The sequence below is a fragment of the Lucilia sericata genome, unplaced genomic scaffold (assembly GCF_015586225.1).
Source record: "Lucilia sericata isolate MDLA Ls3-8-SP2 unplaced genomic scaffold, ASM1558622v1 Contig000224F_arrow, whole genome shotgun sequence".
NCBI classification, from domain to species: domain Eukaryota; kingdom Metazoa; phylum Arthropoda; class Insecta; order Diptera; family Calliphoridae; genus Lucilia; species Lucilia sericata.
In genome coordinates, this window is record NW_023994251.1 from 482,501 (window position 1) to 499,018 (window position 16,518).

Here is a 16,518-nt window from a genome sequence, read left to right on the forward strand (position 1 = left end):
TGAATTTATTGTAGAAGTTATAAGTATTTATTTGTATAATAAAATCAATTTAAGGTATTTTACTTCCTTGTCGGTATTGCCAACTAAACGGTTACAAAGCTTGTCAGGTTTTATCGGGATGATACTACAATATCAGCGCAATGTATGGATACCTAGGTGACTGGCATACTCCATTCGCCATGTCGCAGAAATGCCATTAAGCTTTTATAAATCTATTTATCTTTCCTATATCTATATATCTCTCTATCTATCTATCTATCTATCTATCTATCTATCTATCTATCTATCTATCTATCTATCTATCTATCTATCTATCTATCTATCTATCTATCTATCTATCTATCTATCTACCTATCTATATCTATCTATCTATCTATCTATCTATCTATCTATCTATCTATCTATCTATCTATCTATCTATCTATCTATCTATCTATCTATCTATCTGTATATCTGTCTATCTATCTATCTATCTATCTATCTATCTATCTATCTATCTATCTATCTATCTATCTATCTATCTATCTATCTATCTATCTATCTATCTATCTATCTATCTATCTATCTATCTATCTATCTATCTATCTATCTATCTATCTATCTATCTATCTATCTATCTATCTATCTATCTATCTATCTATCTATCTATCTATCTATCTATCTATCTATCTATCTATCTATCTATCTATCTATCGATCTATCTATCTATCTATCTATCTATCTATCTATCTATCTATCTATCTATCTATCTAGTGATGACTATATAGATAACATGAATGTCTGTAGAATCGAAAAATAAACTGATTCCCCTAGCAAATCAGTTTAAGCTGTGAAATGCCTTACAAATTGATTAATTAATTTAATTACGAAAAAAACTATTTAAATATGCCATATATAAAAATGTATTTTATTTGCACAAATCAGAAGGAAATATCGCATTAGTCCATTTAATGGAATAGCAAAAAACCTGGTAATATTTTAACATGAAGTACATTTGCTCTAAACTGATAAATTTATATATTTTATATAAGTTAATGTTACTATATTTTCTAACCAATGCAGTAAGTTTTAAAAGAAAAACAAATGTTAAATAAATTTTGTTATGCAACACAATATAATTGCAGTCAATTCCTCAAAGCGCAGCAATTATACGTGGTACTCGAGCTGCACTAGGTGAATATCCCTGGCAAGTTGTTATAAAAAAAAATCCATCAGATCTTTTATTGTGTGGCGGTTCTATTATAAACAATAAATGGATTTTAACAGCTGCTCACTGCATTGAATGCCGTGACCCCATTTATATGCTGTTTGGAACCATAAGGCTGTTGAGCGCTGCCATTAATAGGACTTCTAAAAATTGTATCCACATCCTTATTTCAATCCCGTAACTTTAGCATTTGATATAGGACTAATTGAGCTAAATTTACCATTAGAGTATAATGTTTACATTAAACCCATTCCATTGATAACTAAGGCGGAAGCTGATCAAACTAATTTCATTGGCGTTGTCACATATGTTAGTGGTTTCGGTTATTACACGGATGAAATGCATGAAATTTCGCCATGGTTGTTATGGGGTGCTGAAGAAATTATCGATAATAGTATTTGTGATAGGATCTTTGGACCAGTGCTAGATTCAGAAATATGTTCGACTGGGTTTACACCCGAGAAACAGCATCCCTGCAAAGGTGACTCTGGTGGTGCATTAGTCTGGAGAAATGAAATGCGTCAGCAAAAACAAATAGGTATTGTTACTGCTGTTAAAGTTAAATGTTCAGATCATCCTTCAGGTTATACTAGAGTTTCTTCGTTTTTACATTTTATTTCTAATATAACGGGTTTAAATTTTGATTAAATTGAAATGTGTACAGTATTATAAAATAAAATTAAAGCAAATTATTATTCGTTTTGCCATTCAGAAAATTAAACAGTATAAAAAGGTTGTAATTTATTGAAGATCCTCTGGCAAAACTCACACTGGGCATCGGAGTTATCACATTAATAACGACATTATGATACTTTTAAGGATTTAGGAATTCTTTTTGTTTTATTATTACAAATTTAAACCAGTTATATTGTGAATATAATCTAAATACGAAGAAACTCTAGTATAACCCGAAGGAAATCGTGAACAATTATTTTTCTTCGAAAAAGAATATATACCAATTTGTACAAAGTTATTAGCTTCATTCTTCCAAACTAAAGCACCACCAGAGTCGCCATCACAGGGTGACTGATAAGTACCATTTGGGCCTTGTGCGCATATAATTGAATCCTCTATTTCTTCATTGTAAACATGAGCACATATTGAATTATCAATAACATCCACCGAAGTCCATAATAACCATTCGTTATTCATATTCGCCATATCTGATATCCAGCCAAAACCACTTATAATAGCTTTAGCACCTATAAAATGATTTTTTAATGCTTCCTCCTCTGCTGTTACCAATGTAATAGCTTGTATATTGTTGCTAAAGGTCACTGGTGTGGGTAGCTCAACGAGGCCCATATCATTTATAAGGTTTTCTTCATCGTAATGCGGATATATATACAATTTCGTGGAGGTCATATTAACATCACTATTGCTTAGTTGAATGCTACCAAATACTACTAAAACTGAATCCTCTTCTTCCAGACAATGAGCACAGGTTAAAACCCATTTATCGGATATAAGTGAGGCGCCACACAACAACTGATCTCCGGCATCTCTTCTTAAAATAACGTGCCAGGGAAATTGTCCTTCTGCCGCCTGCCAACCAGATACAATGGCTTCATTTTGGGATGACGGCTGTAAATTTTATAATTCCAATTTAATGGGTTTTCTAGGGTCTTTCTCGCAAAATTTACCTCTGCTTGGATTTGAACATTCAGAGTGCATACGATCCATAAAATGCTTAATTTAGCAAGAAAAGTTTTCATATTAGAGAACCGCTTTTGTATTAATATTTCGCTAAATAATGGGTCCATTTTTCCCAGTTTTCTTCTGTTTTATTTTAAAGTGTTACTTTTTATTATATTGAATTTTAAAACAAAAATAATTTGCAATAATTTCTTTCATTAAGCAATTCGTTAAGGAACTCAAGACGATTATTTTCGCATAAATAGTACTGATTATTTTAACTATGACCGTAACCTTGAACAACACCCCCTAACGGCTTTAAAAAACAGAAATGCTTTAAAATCTGAAAAGAATTGTTACAATGTTGACAACGTTGCGACATAGTGTTGTCGTACGTATGTATATATTTGACAAAGGATTTTATTGAAAAATTATAAACTCATTGGTGTCTACTTGATACCAGGTGTGTATATTTCTTTTTCCCTCTGTGTATCAAGGCCTTTTATAGATTACCATTTTAATAGACTGTTTCAATTAGTTTAGGTATACACATCCAGCGCTAGTTTAAAATTATAAATAAATAAATTAAATGACTTTTGCTGCCCTTTCCATATGATTATATACAAAGTTTTTATTTCAGCTTTAAATCTTTAAAAGTTATTCTAATATCAATTAAAATTTAAACCCGTTATATTATGTATATAATCATAATACGAAGAAACTCTAGTATAACCCGAAGGAAATTTCGAACATTCGTTTACCATCGAAAAAGAACTTATACCGATTTGTACAAACTTATTCGCTGCATTCTTCCAAACTAACGGACCTCCCGAATCACCATCGCATGCAGATTCCTTCGAATTATTAGAAGCTTTTGTACAAATAACTGAATCCTCTATTTGTTCTTCGTAAGCTTCTTCACAAATTGTCTTATTGACAACTGCTACAGAAGCATATAGCAACCAAAGGGAATATTTACGTATATTATCTGTAGTCTGTCCATAACCGGCAATAATCGCTTCAGCGCCCAGTAATTGATTTTTTGCAGCATCTGCGGGTGATATCAATTCAATAGCTTTTATGTTATCGTTAAAGGTCACTGGTGTATGTAACTCAATTAGACCAATGTCATTAAATAGATATTCGTCATCATATGCTGGATGTATAAAAAATTTCTTAGAAGTCATAAAAACCTCCATATTGGTCCGTTTTATAGTACCAAATACCAATACAACGGAAACCTCATCGTCAATACAATGAGCACAGGTTAACACCCATTTATTGGATATAAGAGAGGCACCACACAATAGTTTATCTTTTTTATTTCTCTTTAAAAGCACATACCAGGGAAATTGACCGAGTTCGGCCTTCGTACCAGATATAATGGCTGCACTTTGGGAATTAGACTAAAACATAAAACATTGTTATAAATAGCCCACCTAGACCATTTAAAAACTTACCGTTGCCGAAATATAAACCTGTAGTAGATTTAGCCTAAATAGAAACCATAATGTGGCCAGTTTATAGCAAAAAGTTATCATCTTATAGAAATATCAGCTAGACTTGTTTGGGATAATTTGAAATATTTTTTCTTATTATCTTGCTTATTTAAACAAATTTTTTCTTTAACTTCAATTCGTTATGCCTTTTTAGTTTGATTCAAATCGTTAACAATTTCAATTATAAGAAAACTACTATATTATTATAGTAAAGTTTCTATAAAGTACAAACCAAACTTGTTTAGTCAACAGTTACCAATTTAACGCTGTCTGCCTCTCTATACTTTCAAATCACTTTCCGAAGCTGTCAACTAATTGAATGAAATTCTTCCTCAAAGCGTGTTCCGCCAACAAGTCAAAATTGAGCAAAAATTTATTCAATAATTTTATTTTGAGACTTAAATTAAATTTTCGAAAATTGTCTAATATGTGGTTTCAGCAAAGTATTGCTAATAATAGAACCGACACAAAAATGTTTCTTTTTAAATAACATGCCAGGGATATTCACCTAGTGCGGCCCTAGTAACAGGTATAATAGGTACGTGACAATTCATTAGAACTAAATTTGCTAAATTTTTTATACTTTCAGAACTTACTGCCGAAGAGGTTTGAACATGTAGTAACTTAAGCTTAAAGAAGATTCATAAAATGATCAGTTTAGAGATAAATAACTGCTTGTTAAACTATTACTAGTTTTTTGTTATTTTATTAAAACAATACGATATTTCCTTATATTATTTTTTTCATTTGAAAGATATATATATAGATAGATAGATAGATAGATAGATAGATAGATAGATAGATAGATAGAAAGATAGATAGATAGATAGATAGATAGATAGATAGATAGATAGATAGATAGATAGATAGATAGATAGATAGATAGATAGATAGATAGATAGATAGATAGATAGATAGATAGATAGATAGATGCGATATTTCCTTTTTTTATTTGAAAGATATATAGATTGTAGATAGATAGATAGTAGATAATAGATAGATAGATAGATAGATAGATAGATAGATAGATAGATAGATAGATAGATAGATAGATAGATAGATAGATAGATAGATAGATAGATAGATAGATAGATAGATAGATAGATAGATAGATAGATAGATAGATAGATAGATAGATAGATAGATAGATAGATAGATAGATAGATACATAGATAGATAGATAGATAGATAGATAGATAGATAGATAGATAGATAGATAGATAGATAGATAGATAGATAGAGATAGATAGATAGATAGATAGATAGATAGATAGATAGATAGAAAGATAGACTTTACCTATTTGACAACAACTATCAGGTACATTCAAATTTTATTTTTGTAATCTGAATTTGCAGATTATTTAATAATCTTTTTTGATATAATCTAAATAGGAAGAAACTCTAGTATAACCCGAAGGAAACTTTGAACAAGCGTCTTCCTTTGAAAATGAATATACCCCCAATTTGTACAAACTTTTTCGCTTCATTCTTCCAAACTAAAGCACCACCTGAATCACCATCACAGGGAGGACTGCTTGGTATCTTTATAACCTTTTGCGCAGATAACTGTATCCTCTACCGGTTCATCATAAATCACTTCACAAATTGTATTATTAACAATTTCCACCGAAGTCCATAATAACCATTCAGAACTTTTATCCACATTATCAGTGGTTCGACCAAAACCACAAATGGTAGCTTCAGCACCCAAAAATTGTGTTTCGCAGCTTCTGCTGCTGTTACCAAGTCAATGGCTTGTATGTTGGGAGTAAAGTTTAAGGGGTTAGGTAAAGCAATAAGTCCAATGTCATCGAAAACATTGTTGTCATCATATGCTGGATATATAACAAATTTGTTAGAGGTCATACTAATTTCACTATTTTTCTGCTCTATGGTTCCAAATGCCATAAATATAGAACGTTGGCCATAAAGACAATGGGCTGCAGTTAAAACCCATTTGTTGGTAATAATAGAACCACCACACCACACATCGTCATTTTTATCTTTTTTCAATAAAACGTGCCAGGGAAATTGTCCTAAGGCAGCTTGTGTGCCCGATACAATGGGTTCATTCTGTTTATGAGACTGTAGAAGACATAATATTTTTTACAAAATTTCTTAATATATCTTAAATTAGTACCTTAGCTGCGGTTAGAATAGGAAGTAGATTTAGCCAATATATAATTCATAACATGGCCAGTTTAGCGTAAAAGGTTTTCATATTGAATAACTTTAGTCTCTTATTAAGGTTTCATTAAATATAGTTTCTTCCTTAATATTTAAACAAATTTTTACCATAACTTCAGATATTAATCAATTCGTTCTGCATTTTTTACTGCTTTGATTTGCATAGCAACTGCCTCAAATTGCAAAGTGCGTCTTAGGAGACCAGAATATAGTCTGGATTATAGAGTAGACAATATTCTGGACTATAGATTGGAGAATATTCTGGACTATAGACTAGACTTTAGTCTGGACTATAAACTAGACTATAGTCTAGACTATAGACGAGAGTTTAGTCTGGACAATAAACTAGACTATAATCTGGACTATAGACTAGACTATAGTCTGGACTATAGACTAGACTATAGTCTGGACTATAGACTAGACTATAGTCTGGTCTATAGACTAGACTATAGTCTGGTCTATAGACTAGACTATAGTCTGGTCTATAGACTAGACTATAGTCTGGTCTATAGACTAGACTATAGTCTGGTCTATAGACTAGACTATAGTCTGGTCTATAGATTATGTATACTATAGTCTATAGTAGAATACACATCCATCATACAATCCAGCAACTTATGAAAATGATGTGGGACTTATTGAGCTACCTACAGCATTGACCTTTAATACAACGGACACGCAGCATCCGTGCAAAGGTGACTCTGGTGTTGCTTTAGTGTGGAAAAATCAAATGGATACGCTTAAACAAATTTCCATTTATTTTCTTTTGGAAAATTAATAGGTTGTTCTGAATACCCACCCTTCGGATTAGAATAGAGTTTCTTCGTTTTTTAGATTATATGCATAATATAACGGTTGAAATTTTGATTCAGTAGAAAATTTTTAAATTAAATGAATTTGATGTGTTTCAGAACATATTAGTAATATTTGAAAAATTAAATAATTTTCGGATTTTATTTTATTTATGTAAGACCCTCTGATTCCCATTATAATGACATTAATATCAACATTGTTATAGAATTTGATGAATAAGTTACATTGTCACTATAAGGATCGAGAAATTCTTATGAGACCTGGGTCCCACTTAAAAATATTCAAACAAAATTCTATATAAATCTACTTATCTATAAGATTTAGTACATTGAATTTTATAAAATACAATGGACCAACATGTATTACGCCATCTTCAACTTTATATTTATTAATCAAAATTTAAACCCGTTATATTACTAATATAATCTAAATACGAAGAAACTCTCATATAAGCTGAAGGGAATTTTGAACATTCAAAAAACCTCCATAAGAATATATGCCAATTTGTTTAAGCGTACGCATACTATTTCTCCAAACTAAAGCTCCACCAGAATCGCCATTACATGGATGCTGTCTGTCAGCCGTATAACCAATCGTACACATCTGTGAATCTTTTGGTTGTCCATATCTGGCTGCACAAACACTATTATTGACGACTTCCTCAGCACCCCATAATAGCCATGGTGAATATCGTCGAGTTTTATCGTTGTAAAAACCATAACCACTCATAAATGATATAGCGCCAATAAAATCGTTGATTGCAGCTTCTTCTGTATTTACCAAAGGAATGGGTTGAATAAAAGTATTAAAGGTCAATGGTGTAGGTAACTCAATAAGTCCTACATCATCACTTTGAGGTGGATAATATGGATTATATGTTGGATGTATAATCAATCTCATAGAAGTCATACCAGGGGCATTGGAGAAGATCTCTACAGTTCCAAATTGCAAAAAAACAGATTCCAGGTCTACAATGCAATGAGCAACTGTTAAAACCCATGTACTGCTTATAACAGAACCGCCACACAACAATAAATCTTCTCGAAATCTTTTTAAAATCACATGCCATGGATATTCACCTGGTGTTGCTCGAACACCAGCAATAATAGTTACGATCTCGGAATCTGACTTCAAAACTATTAATTAGAACAATTTTCCATTTAATTTCTTATCCCCAAAAAACTTACAGCTGCCATGTCTTTAATATAAAATAAGATCCATAAAATTATCAGTTTCGGAAAATACGGCTTCATGTTAAACTATTAATAATGAAATATTTCCTTTTGTTTTGTTTTAAACAAATTTCGTTTACTATATCAATATTTAAATAGTTAGTTTTCTTTAATAATTTAACAACTTATCAATCAATTTGTTAGGCATTTTTTTCGGCATAAAACTGATTTGCTAGGCGAATAATATTATTTTAAGGTTCCCCAGTCGGTAATTTTTTAAAGTATGGAGTATATTCATTATCATTAGACAGTTCAGTTTTACTTCAGTTTCTAGTTCAGTTCTAGTTATGCTCTAGTTCTGTTCTGTTCTAGTTCTGTTCTAGTTCAGTTCTAGTTCAGTTCTAGTTCAGTTCTAGTTCAGTTCTAGTTCAGTTCTAGTTCAGTTCTAGTTCAGTTCTAGTTCAGTTCTAGTTCAGTTCTAGTTCAGTTCTAGTTCAGTTCTAGTTCAGTTCTAGTTCTGTTCTATTTCTGTTCTATTTCTGTTCTAGTTCAGTTCTAGTTCAGTTCTAGTTATGTTCTAGTTCAGTTCTAGTTCTGTTCTAGTTTAGTTCTAGTTCAGTTCTAGTTCAGTTCTAGTTCAGTTCTAGTTCAGTTCTAGTTCAGTTCTAGTTCAGTTCTAGTTCAGTTCTAGTTCAGTTCTAGTTCAGTTCTAGTTCAGTTCTAGTTCAGTTCTAGTTCAGTTCTAGTTCAGTTCTAGTTCAGTTCTAGTTCTGTTCTAGTTCTGTTCTAGTTCTGTTCTAGTTCTGTTCTAGTTCTGTTCTGTTCTAGTTCTGTTCTGTTCTAGTTCTGTTCTGTTCTGTTCTAGTTCTGTTCTAGTTCTGTTCTAGTTCTGTTCTAGTTCTGTTCTAGTTCTGTTCTAGTTCTGTTCTAGTTCTGTTCTAGTTCTGTTCTAGTTCTGTTCTAGTTCTGTTCTGTTCTAGTTCTGTTCTAGTTCTATTCTAGTTCTGTTCTTGTTGTTGTAGTTCTGTTTTAGTTCTGTTCAAGTGTTGTTCTGGTTCTATTCTACTTTTTTTCTGTTATAGTTCCGTTCTGTTCTAGTTCTGTTCTAGTTCTGTTCTGTTCTGTTCTAGTTCTGTTCTAGTTCTGTTCTAGTTCTGTTCTAGTTCTGTTCTAGTTCTGTTCTAGTTCTGTTCTAGTTCTGTTCTTGTTCTGTTCTAGTTCTGTTCTAGTTCTGTTCTAGTTCTGTTCTAGTTCTGTTCTTGTTCTGTTCTAGTTCTGTTCTAGTTCTGTTCTAGTTCTAGTTCTGCTCTAGTTCTATTCTAGTTCTGTTCTGGTTGTTGTAGTTCAGTTCTAGTTCAGTTCTAGTTCAGTTCTAGTTCAGTTCTAGTTCAGTTCTAGTTCAGTTCTAGTTCAGTTCTAGTTCAGTTCTAGTTCAGTTCTAGTTCAGTTCTAGTTCTGTTCTATTTCTGTTCTAGTTCAGTTCTAGTTCAGTTCTAGTTATGTTCTAGTTCAGTTCTAGTTCTGTTCTAGTTTAGTTCTAGTTCAGTTCTAGTTCAGTTCTAGTTCAGTTCTAGTTCAGTTCTAGTTTCTAGTTCAGTTCTAGTTCAGTTCTAGTTCTAGTTCAGTTCTAGTTCAGTTCTAGTTCAGTTCTAGTTCTGTTCTAGTTCTGTTCTAGTTCTGTTCTAGTTCTGTTCTAGTTCTGTTCTAGTTCTGTTCTAGTTCTGTTCTGTTCTAGTTCTGTTCTGTTCTAGTTCTGTTCTAGTTCTGTTCTAGTTCTGTTCTAGTTCTGTTCTAGTTCTGTTCTAGTTCTGTTCTGTTCTAGTTCTAGTTCTGCTCTAGTTCTATTCTAGTTCCGTTCTGGTTGTTGCAGTTCTGTTCTAGTTCTGTTCTAGTTCTGTTCTGGTTCTATTCCAGTTCTTTTCTAGTTCTGTTCTAGCTCTGTTCTAGTTCTGTTCTAGTTCAAGATAAGTTCAGTTCTAGTTGAGTTCTTACCCTATGTTTAGGAAAATCTTAAATTGTTTTATGTTTTTATTTCCAAATAGTACACGATAGTATCTAAAACACATCGACTTCTCATAACTTATTCAGGTGTTACACCCGTTACATTACGAATATAATCTAAAAACGAGGCAACTCTAACATAACCCGCTGGATAATCTAAACAATTTCTTAATCTTCCAAAAGAAAACACAGCTATTTGTTTAAGCTTACGCGAAGGATTTCTCCAAACTAAAGGACCACCAGAGTCACCTTTACATGGATTTTGCTTATCAATTGTGTAACCAACCGTACACATCTGTGAATCTTCCATTGGTCCAAGTGTTTCCGCACAAACACTATTATATACAACTTTCTCGGAACCCCATAACAACCATGGGGACAATTTACGAACTTTATCGTCGTAATAGCCATAACCACTAAGAAATGTAACAACGCCTGTAAAATTAGTGTTTGCAGCTTCTGACGATGTCACTAAGGCAATGGGTTGAATAAATGTATTATAGGTTAATGGTGTGGGTAACTCAACAAGTCCTACATCATTTACGTAAGATCTTGGATTAAATTGAGGGTGTATAATCAATCTAGTAGAAGTCATACCAAGTGCATTGCTATCGAACTCTACGGTTCCAAATTGCATAAAAACGGTTTGCTTGTTTTTAAGACAATGAGCAGCTGTTAAAACCCATGTATTGCTAATAACAGAACCTCCGCCTAATAATGAACCTCCTGATTCTTTTTTTATAAGAACATGCCAGGGATATTCACCTGGAGAGGCTCGAACACCAGATAAAATAGGTTCGCTCTGCTTAGTTGCCTGCAAAATGATATATATATGTATAAACTAAATTTGTTCAAGTATTTCGATTTTTCTTTAAAAACTTACAGCTGCGGTGGTTTTAACATAAAATAATAAGATCAATAAAATGTTTAGTTTAGCTAAAAACGACTTCATGTTAGTTAATAATAGAATATTTTTATTTCTGTTTTATTTTAAACAATTTTTAATTATTATATTCAATATTAAAATTATTTTTAATAATTTAATTTATCAATCAATTTGTTAGGCATTTTTTGGCATAAAACTGATTCGCTAGGCGAATAACATTATTATTTGGTTATACTCACTTAAGCCCCCTTCACACGAGCACACAAGTAATATGATCTGTCAAAATTTTGTGTAGAAGAGAACGGATGGGATCGTCTAAACGCAATATGTAATGAAACCATCACACATTGAGAGAAAATACGGATGGAAAATTTGACAGTCGTATGGCTCTCTTCATTTTTTGAAATGATTCAAAAAACAAGCAAGTCGCATTAGATCAGGGATGTATTTTTATGTAAACACATACAAAAAAAGTGAAACAGCTGTTCCATCTTACTTTGTTATTGTTTTATATCAATCGTGTAAACACAAAAAATATAAATCATACGACTTTTATTATCTTTTTTGTCATACGGATGGAATTTCATTTTACTTTTTCATTAGACTTGTCGAACGTAAAGTGTGACCGTGTGAAGGGCCCTTTATATATATAGAAACAAAAATGGCAATGTCCATTTTTTCTTATGAAATTTGTAAGCATCTCTAATTCGTCAGTCAGTCTAGTCTAATCTATTGTCTAGTTTATTTACTTTTATTTATTTATTTCGAGTCGAGTTTTAAGTCTAGTCAATAGTCTTGTCTATATACTTAGTCTTGAATATACTCTAGTCTATAGTATAGTCTAGTCTAGTCTATTGTCTACTCTATAGTATATTCTATATTCAAGTTTATATTATAGTATATATTCTAGTCTATAGTCCAGTCTATAGTTTAGTTTATAGTATAGTCCATAGTCTAGTCTATAGTCTAGTATATAATCTAGTCCATTGTCTACTCTATAGTCTAGTCTATAGTATATTCTGTAGTCTATTCTATAGTCTAGTCTATAGTCTAGTTTATAGTTTAGTATATAGTCTAGTCTACAGTCAATTCTATATTCTATTTTATAGTTTAATCTATATTCTGTTCTATAGTCTAGCCAAGTCTAGTATATACTCTAGTCTAGTCTATAGTCTAGTGTTTTTATCCATTGACCCAGCTAACCAAATATTGACCTCAGGACAAAAATTTTGAGAATTGGTATCTTAGATTGAACCCGGTTTTCACTTTCGATGGGAACATCAGTACATTATTTTTTTTTCTCCATACAAATGGCGCTAATGTGCATATATCGCTATTTTATACTTTAAATTTATTCGTTACTCAAAATTTAAACCCGTTACATTATTAATAAAATCCAAATAACTAGAAACTCTCATATAAGCCGAAGGTCTGCCCGCACAATCTTCAGCTCTTCCATAGGAAAATACGCCAATTTGTTTATGCGTACGGTTTGGATTTCTCCAAACTAAAGCACCACCTGAGTCACCTTTACATGGATGTTGCCTGTCAATTGTATAACCAACCGTACACATATGTGAAGGTGGCAACGGTCCATATATTATACCACACACAGGATTACGAACTACTTCTTCGGCACCCCATAATAACCATTTTGACGATTTACTTACTTTATTGATGTAATAACCAAAACCGCTTATAAATGATATGACGCCAATAAAATCAGTGCTTGCAGCTTCCGCTGAAGTTACCAACGGAATGGGTTGAATAAAGGCATTATAGGTCAATGGTGTAGGTAACTCAATAAGTCCTATATCATTTCCATTAATATGTGGTCGGTGATTTGGATGTGGAAACAAACGCGAAGAATTCATACCAAGGGCATTTGAGAACAGCTCGACAGTTCCAAATTGCATATACATGTATTCCTTGTTTGTAAGGCAATGAGCAGCTGTTAAAACCCATGTATTGCTTATAACAGAACCTCCACACAATACTGAACTTTGTGGAGTAATTTTTAAAAGCACATGCCATGGATATTCCCCTGGTATAGCTCGAACACCAGCAATAATAGCTGCACTCTGCTCATTTGTCTGCAAAATAATTTATTAAAACTAAATTGGTTTAAGTATTTCGTTTCTTTTTTTAACTTACAGCTGCAGTGGTTTTAACATTAAGTAATAAGATCCATAAAAGGTTTAGTTTAGATATAAACGCCTTCATGTTAAACTATTAATAATAGAATATTTCTTTCTGCTTGGTTTTAAGTAATTTCCACTTATTATACTCAATATTTATATAGCATTTTAATAATTTAATTTACCAATCAATTTGTTAGGCATTTTTTCGGCATAAAATTGATTGGCTAGGCGAATAACATTATTATTAGGATATACAGACTATCATATATAGAAACAAAGATGGTAATGTCCATTTTATTTTCGTAGCAAATTTGCCTGCAAACTTTAAAGTGCAATATCGTCAGTCAACTTTTTCCACAGTTTTTAGACTCAAGCAGCCTATGTAACAGATATAACAAGTGAACTTTCTAAAGTATACATTGTCTAGTCTATAGTCTAGTCTATAGTAGTCTATAGTCTAGTCTAGTCTAGTCTATAGTCTAGTCTATAGTCTAGTCTATAGTCTAGTCTATAGTCTAGTCTATAGTCTAGTCTATAGTCTAGTCTATAGTCTAGTCTATAGTCTAGTCTATAGTCTAGTCTAGTATAGTCTAAGTCTGTCTATAGTCTAGTCTATAGTGTAGTCTATAGTCTAGTTTATAGTCTAGTCTATAGTCTAGTCTGTAGTCTAGTCTATAGTCTAGTCTATAGTCTAGTTCTTAGTCTAGTCTATAGTTTAGTCTATAGTCTAGTCTATAGTCTAGTCTATAGTCTAGTCTATAGTCTAGTCTATAGTCTAGTCTATAGTCTAGTCTAGTCTATAGTCTAGTCTAGTCTATAGTCTAGTCTAGTCTATAGTCTAGTCTAGTCTATAGTTCTAGTCTAGTCTATAGTCCAGTCTATAGTCTAGTCTATAGTCTAGTCTATAGTCTAGTCTATAGTCTAGTTTATAGTCTAGTCTATAGTCTAGTCTATAGTCTAGTCTATAGTCTAGTCTATAGTCTAGTCTATAGTCTAGTCTATAGTCTATTCTAGTCTATAGTCTAGTCTATAGTCTAGTCTATAGTGTCTAGTCTCGTAGTCTAGTCTATAGTCTAGTCTATAGTCTAGTCTGTAGTCTAGTCTATAGTCTAGTCTATAGTCTAGTCTATAGTCTAGTCTATAGTTTAGTCTATAGTCTAGTCTATAGTCTAGTCTATAGTCTAGTCTATAGTCTAGTCTATAGTCTAGTCTAGTCTATAGTCTAGTCTAGTCTATAGTCTAGTCTAGTCTATAGTCCTAGTCTATAGTCTAGTCTATAGTCTAGTCTATCGTCCTAGTCTATAGTCTAGTCTATAGTCTAGTCTATAGTCTAGTCTATAGTCTAGTCTATAGTTCTAGTCTATAGTCTAGTCTGTAGTCTAGTCTATAGTCTATCTGTCTATAGTCTAGTCTATAGTCTAGTCTATAGTCTAGTCTATAGTCTAGTCTATAGTCTAGTCTATAGTCTAGTCTATAGTCTAGTCTATAGTCTAGTCTATAGTCTAGTCTATAGTCTAGTCTATAGTCTAGTCTAGTCTATAGTCTAGTCTATAGTCTAGTCTATAGTCTAGTCTATAGTCTAGTCTATAGTCTAGTCATAGTCTAGTCTAGTAGTATAGTCTAGTCTGTAGTCTAGTCTATAGTCTAGTCTATAGTCTAGTCTATAGTCTAGTCTATAGTCTAGTCTATAGTCTAGTCTATAGTCTAGTCTATAGTCTAGTCTATAGTCTAGTCTATAGTCTAGTCTATAGTCTAGTCTATAGTCTTGTCTAAAGTCTAGTCTAGAGTATAGTCTAGTCTGTAGTCTAGTCTATAGTCTAGTCTATAGTCTAGTCTATAGTCTAGTCTATAGTCTAGTCTATAGTCTAGTCTATAGTCTGTCTAAAGTCTAGTCTATAGTCTAGAGTATAGTCTAGTCTGTAGTCTAGTCTATAGTCTAGTCTAGTCTAGTCTATAGTCTAGTCTATAGTCTAGTCTATAGTATAGTCTATAGTCTAGTCTATAGTCTAATCTATAGTCTAGTCTATAGTCTAGTCTATAGTCTAGTCTATAGTCTAGTCTATAGTCTAGTCTATAGTCTAGTCTATAGTCTAGTCTATAGTCTAGTCTATAGTCTAGTCTATAGTCTAGTCTATAGTCTAGTCTATAGTCTAGTCTATAGTCTATACTCTAGTCTAGTCTATAGTCTAGTCTATAGTCTAGTCTATAGTCTAGTCTATAGTCTAGTCTATAGTCTAGTCTATAGTCTAGTCTATAGTCTAGTCTATAGTCTAGTCTATAGTCTAGTCTATAGTCTAGTCTATAGTCTAGTCTAAAGTCTAGTCTATAGTCTAGTCTATAGTTTAGTCTAGACTATAGACCGAGAGTTGTTTGTTTTGTGTTTGTTCTGCTAGTTTGTTGTGTACAAGTATTGTACCAGAATATAACTATTTTTAAGAAGAAGGGTGTTCAAACAAATTTTTTTTTTTTTTTTAATTTTAAAAATTACGTATATTATTTATTTTTTGTATAAAATTTAACAAATTTCTTTATTTTTCTTTGCAGGTATGTTGGAAATTAACTTTTGCTTTAAAACAAAAGCCCTTAAAAAATAATTAAAACGAAACAGAGTAAGAAATTTTTTAAAATTAAGTAAAACTTAAAAATAACGAAACTAGAGCATTCTGTATCCAAAAGCATTCTGTATACTAAAAATTGAATTATTTTTTTTTCTTTCATTTAACTTGTAATAGAAGGAATTTAACAAATAGGAATGATCATTCAATTGAATTCATTCCTATAAAGAATGAATTCTCTTAGGAATTAATTCAATGGTATATAAAGCCAATTCAGCTTTAGAATGGTACATTCAAAGAATGATTTTAAAAAATGATACATTAAAAAATTTAAAACCGAATTAAAAATATATGGAAATTAATTCCAAATAGAATTCATTCTTTCCGAGCTTTGGTATATAGTATTGTCTATATTTAGTCTA

The 16,518-nt window shown here is 31.9% G+C and overlaps 7 protein-coding genes and 1 long non-coding RNA gene across 8 annotated transcripts; 2 read left to right on the top strand and 6 right to left on the bottom strand.

Moving 5' to 3' along the window:
* Positions 1-921: 921 nt before the first annotated feature.
* Positions 922-1,470, top strand: LOC119602368 (coagulation factor IX-like). Its single transcript, XM_037953832.1, has 2 exons — positions 922-1,061; positions 1,125-1,470. The coding sequence occupies exons 1-2, from the start codon at positions 984-986 to the stop codon at positions 1,386-1,388; spliced, it is 342 nt and encodes a 113-aa protein (XP_037809760.1). The 5' UTR covers positions 922-983; the 3' UTR covers positions 1,389-1,470.
* A 556-nt stretch (positions 1,471-2,026) lies between these two features.
* Positions 2,027-2,986, bottom strand: LOC119602367 (collagenase-like). Its single transcript, XM_037953831.1, has 2 exons — positions 2,851-2,986; positions 2,027-2,791 (listed from the first exon to the last, which is right to left on the bottom strand). The coding sequence occupies exons 1-2, from the start codon at positions 2,968-2,970 to the stop codon at positions 2,054-2,056; spliced, it is 858 nt and encodes a 285-aa protein (XP_037809759.1). The 5' UTR covers positions 2,971-2,986; the 3' UTR covers positions 2,027-2,053.
* A 463-nt stretch (positions 2,987-3,449) lies between these two features.
* Positions 3,450-4,412, bottom strand: LOC119602375 (collagenase-like). Its single transcript, XM_037953870.1, has 2 exons — positions 4,303-4,412; positions 3,450-4,248 (listed from the first exon to the last, which is right to left on the bottom strand). The coding sequence occupies exons 1-2, from the start codon at positions 4,381-4,383 to the stop codon at positions 3,511-3,513; spliced, it is 819 nt and encodes a 272-aa protein (XP_037809798.1). The 5' UTR covers positions 4,384-4,412; the 3' UTR covers positions 3,450-3,510.
* Positions 4,413-4,582: 170 nt separating this feature from the next.
* Positions 4,583-5,073, top strand: LOC119602383. Its single transcript, XR_005231335.1, has 2 exons — positions 4,583-4,870; positions 4,931-5,073. It is a non-coding gene; the product is annotated as an uncharacterized LOC119602383 (long non-coding RNA).
* A 700-nt stretch (positions 5,074-5,773) lies between these two features.
* Positions 5,774-6,692, bottom strand: LOC119602350 (collagenase-like). Its single transcript, XM_037953813.1, has 2 exons — positions 6,678-6,692; positions 5,774-6,426 (listed from the first exon to the last, which is right to left on the bottom strand). Exons 1-2 carry the CDS (start codon positions 6,690-6,692, stop codon positions 5,935-5,937), a joined length of 507 nt encoding a protein of 168 aa, XP_037809741.1. The 3' UTR covers positions 5,774-5,934.
* A 919-nt stretch (positions 6,693-7,611) lies between these two features.
* Positions 7,612-8,623, bottom strand: LOC119602366 (transmembrane protease serine 3-like). The gene is made up of 2 exons (XM_037953830.1): positions 8,529-8,623; positions 7,612-8,469 (listed from the first exon to the last, which is right to left on the bottom strand). The coding sequence occupies exons 1-2, from the start codon at positions 8,592-8,594 to the stop codon at positions 7,786-7,788; spliced, it is 750 nt and encodes a 249-aa protein (XP_037809758.1). The 5' UTR covers positions 8,595-8,623; the 3' UTR covers positions 7,612-7,785.
* Positions 8,624-10,528: 1,905 nt separating this feature from the next.
* On the bottom strand, positions 10,529-11,495 carry LOC119602363 (collagenase-like). The gene is made up of 2 exons (XM_037953827.1): positions 11,398-11,495; positions 10,529-11,328 (listed from the first exon to the last, which is right to left on the bottom strand). Exons 1-2 carry the CDS (start codon positions 11,464-11,466, stop codon positions 10,594-10,596), a joined length of 804 nt encoding a protein of 267 aa, XP_037809755.1. The 5' UTR covers positions 11,467-11,495; the 3' UTR covers positions 10,529-10,593.
* Positions 11,496-12,728: 1,233 nt separating this feature from the next.
* On the bottom strand, positions 12,729-13,660 carry LOC119602361 (collagenase-like). The gene is made up of 2 exons (XM_037953825.1): positions 13,555-13,660; positions 12,729-13,493 (listed from the first exon to the last, which is right to left on the bottom strand). Exons 1-2 carry the CDS (start codon positions 13,621-13,623, stop codon positions 12,759-12,761), a joined length of 804 nt encoding a protein of 267 aa, XP_037809753.1. The 5' UTR covers positions 13,624-13,660; the 3' UTR covers positions 12,729-12,758.
* Positions 13,661-16,518: the final 2,858 nt, after the last annotated feature.

Coding starts and splice junctions, on each gene's coding strand:
- LOC119602368 (XM_037953832.1), top strand. CDS start 984: ATGAAGTACATTTGCTCTAAACTGATAAATTTATATATTTTATATAAG. Junction 1,062..1,124: donor TATATTTTCTAACCAATGCA/GTAAGTTTTAAA, acceptor ATATAATTGCAG/TCAATTCCTCAAAGCGCAGC.
- LOC119602366 (XM_037953830.1), bottom strand. CDS start 8,594: ATGAAGCCGTATTTTCCGAAACTGATAATTTTATGGATCTTATTTTAT. Junction 8,470..8,528: donor ATATTAAAGACATGGCAGCT/GTAAGTTTTTTG, acceptor ATAGTTTTGAAG/TCAGATTCCGAGATCGTAAC.
- LOC119602375 (XM_037953870.1), bottom strand. CDS start 4,383: ATGATAACTTTTTGCTATAAACTGGCCACATTATGGTTTCTATTTAGG. Junction 4,249..4,302: donor AGGTTTATATTTCGGCAACG/GTAAGTTTTTAA, acceptor TTTATGTTTTAG/TCTAATTCCCAAAGTGCAGC.
- LOC119602367 (XM_037953831.1), bottom strand. CDS start 2,970: ATGGACCCATTATTTAGCGAAATATTAATACAAAAGCGGTTCTCTAAT. Junction 2,792..2,850: donor ATGTTCAAATCCAAGCAGAG/GTAAATTTTGCG, acceptor TAAAATTTACAG/CCGTCATCCCAAAATGAAGC.
- LOC119602363 (XM_037953827.1), bottom strand. CDS start 11,466: ATGAAGTCGTTTTTAGCTAAACTAAACATTTTATTGATCTTATTATTT. Junction 11,329..11,397: donor ATGTTAAAACCACCGCAGCT/GTAAGTTTTTAA, acceptor ATCATTTTGCAG/GCAACTAAGCAGAGCGAACC.
- LOC119602361 (XM_037953825.1), bottom strand. CDS start 13,623: ATGAAGGCGTTTATATCTAAACTAAACCTTTTATGGATCTTATTACTT. Junction 13,494..13,554: donor ATGTTAAAACCACTGCAGCT/GTAAGTTAAAAA, acceptor ATTATTTTGCAG/ACAAATGAGCAGAGTGCAGC.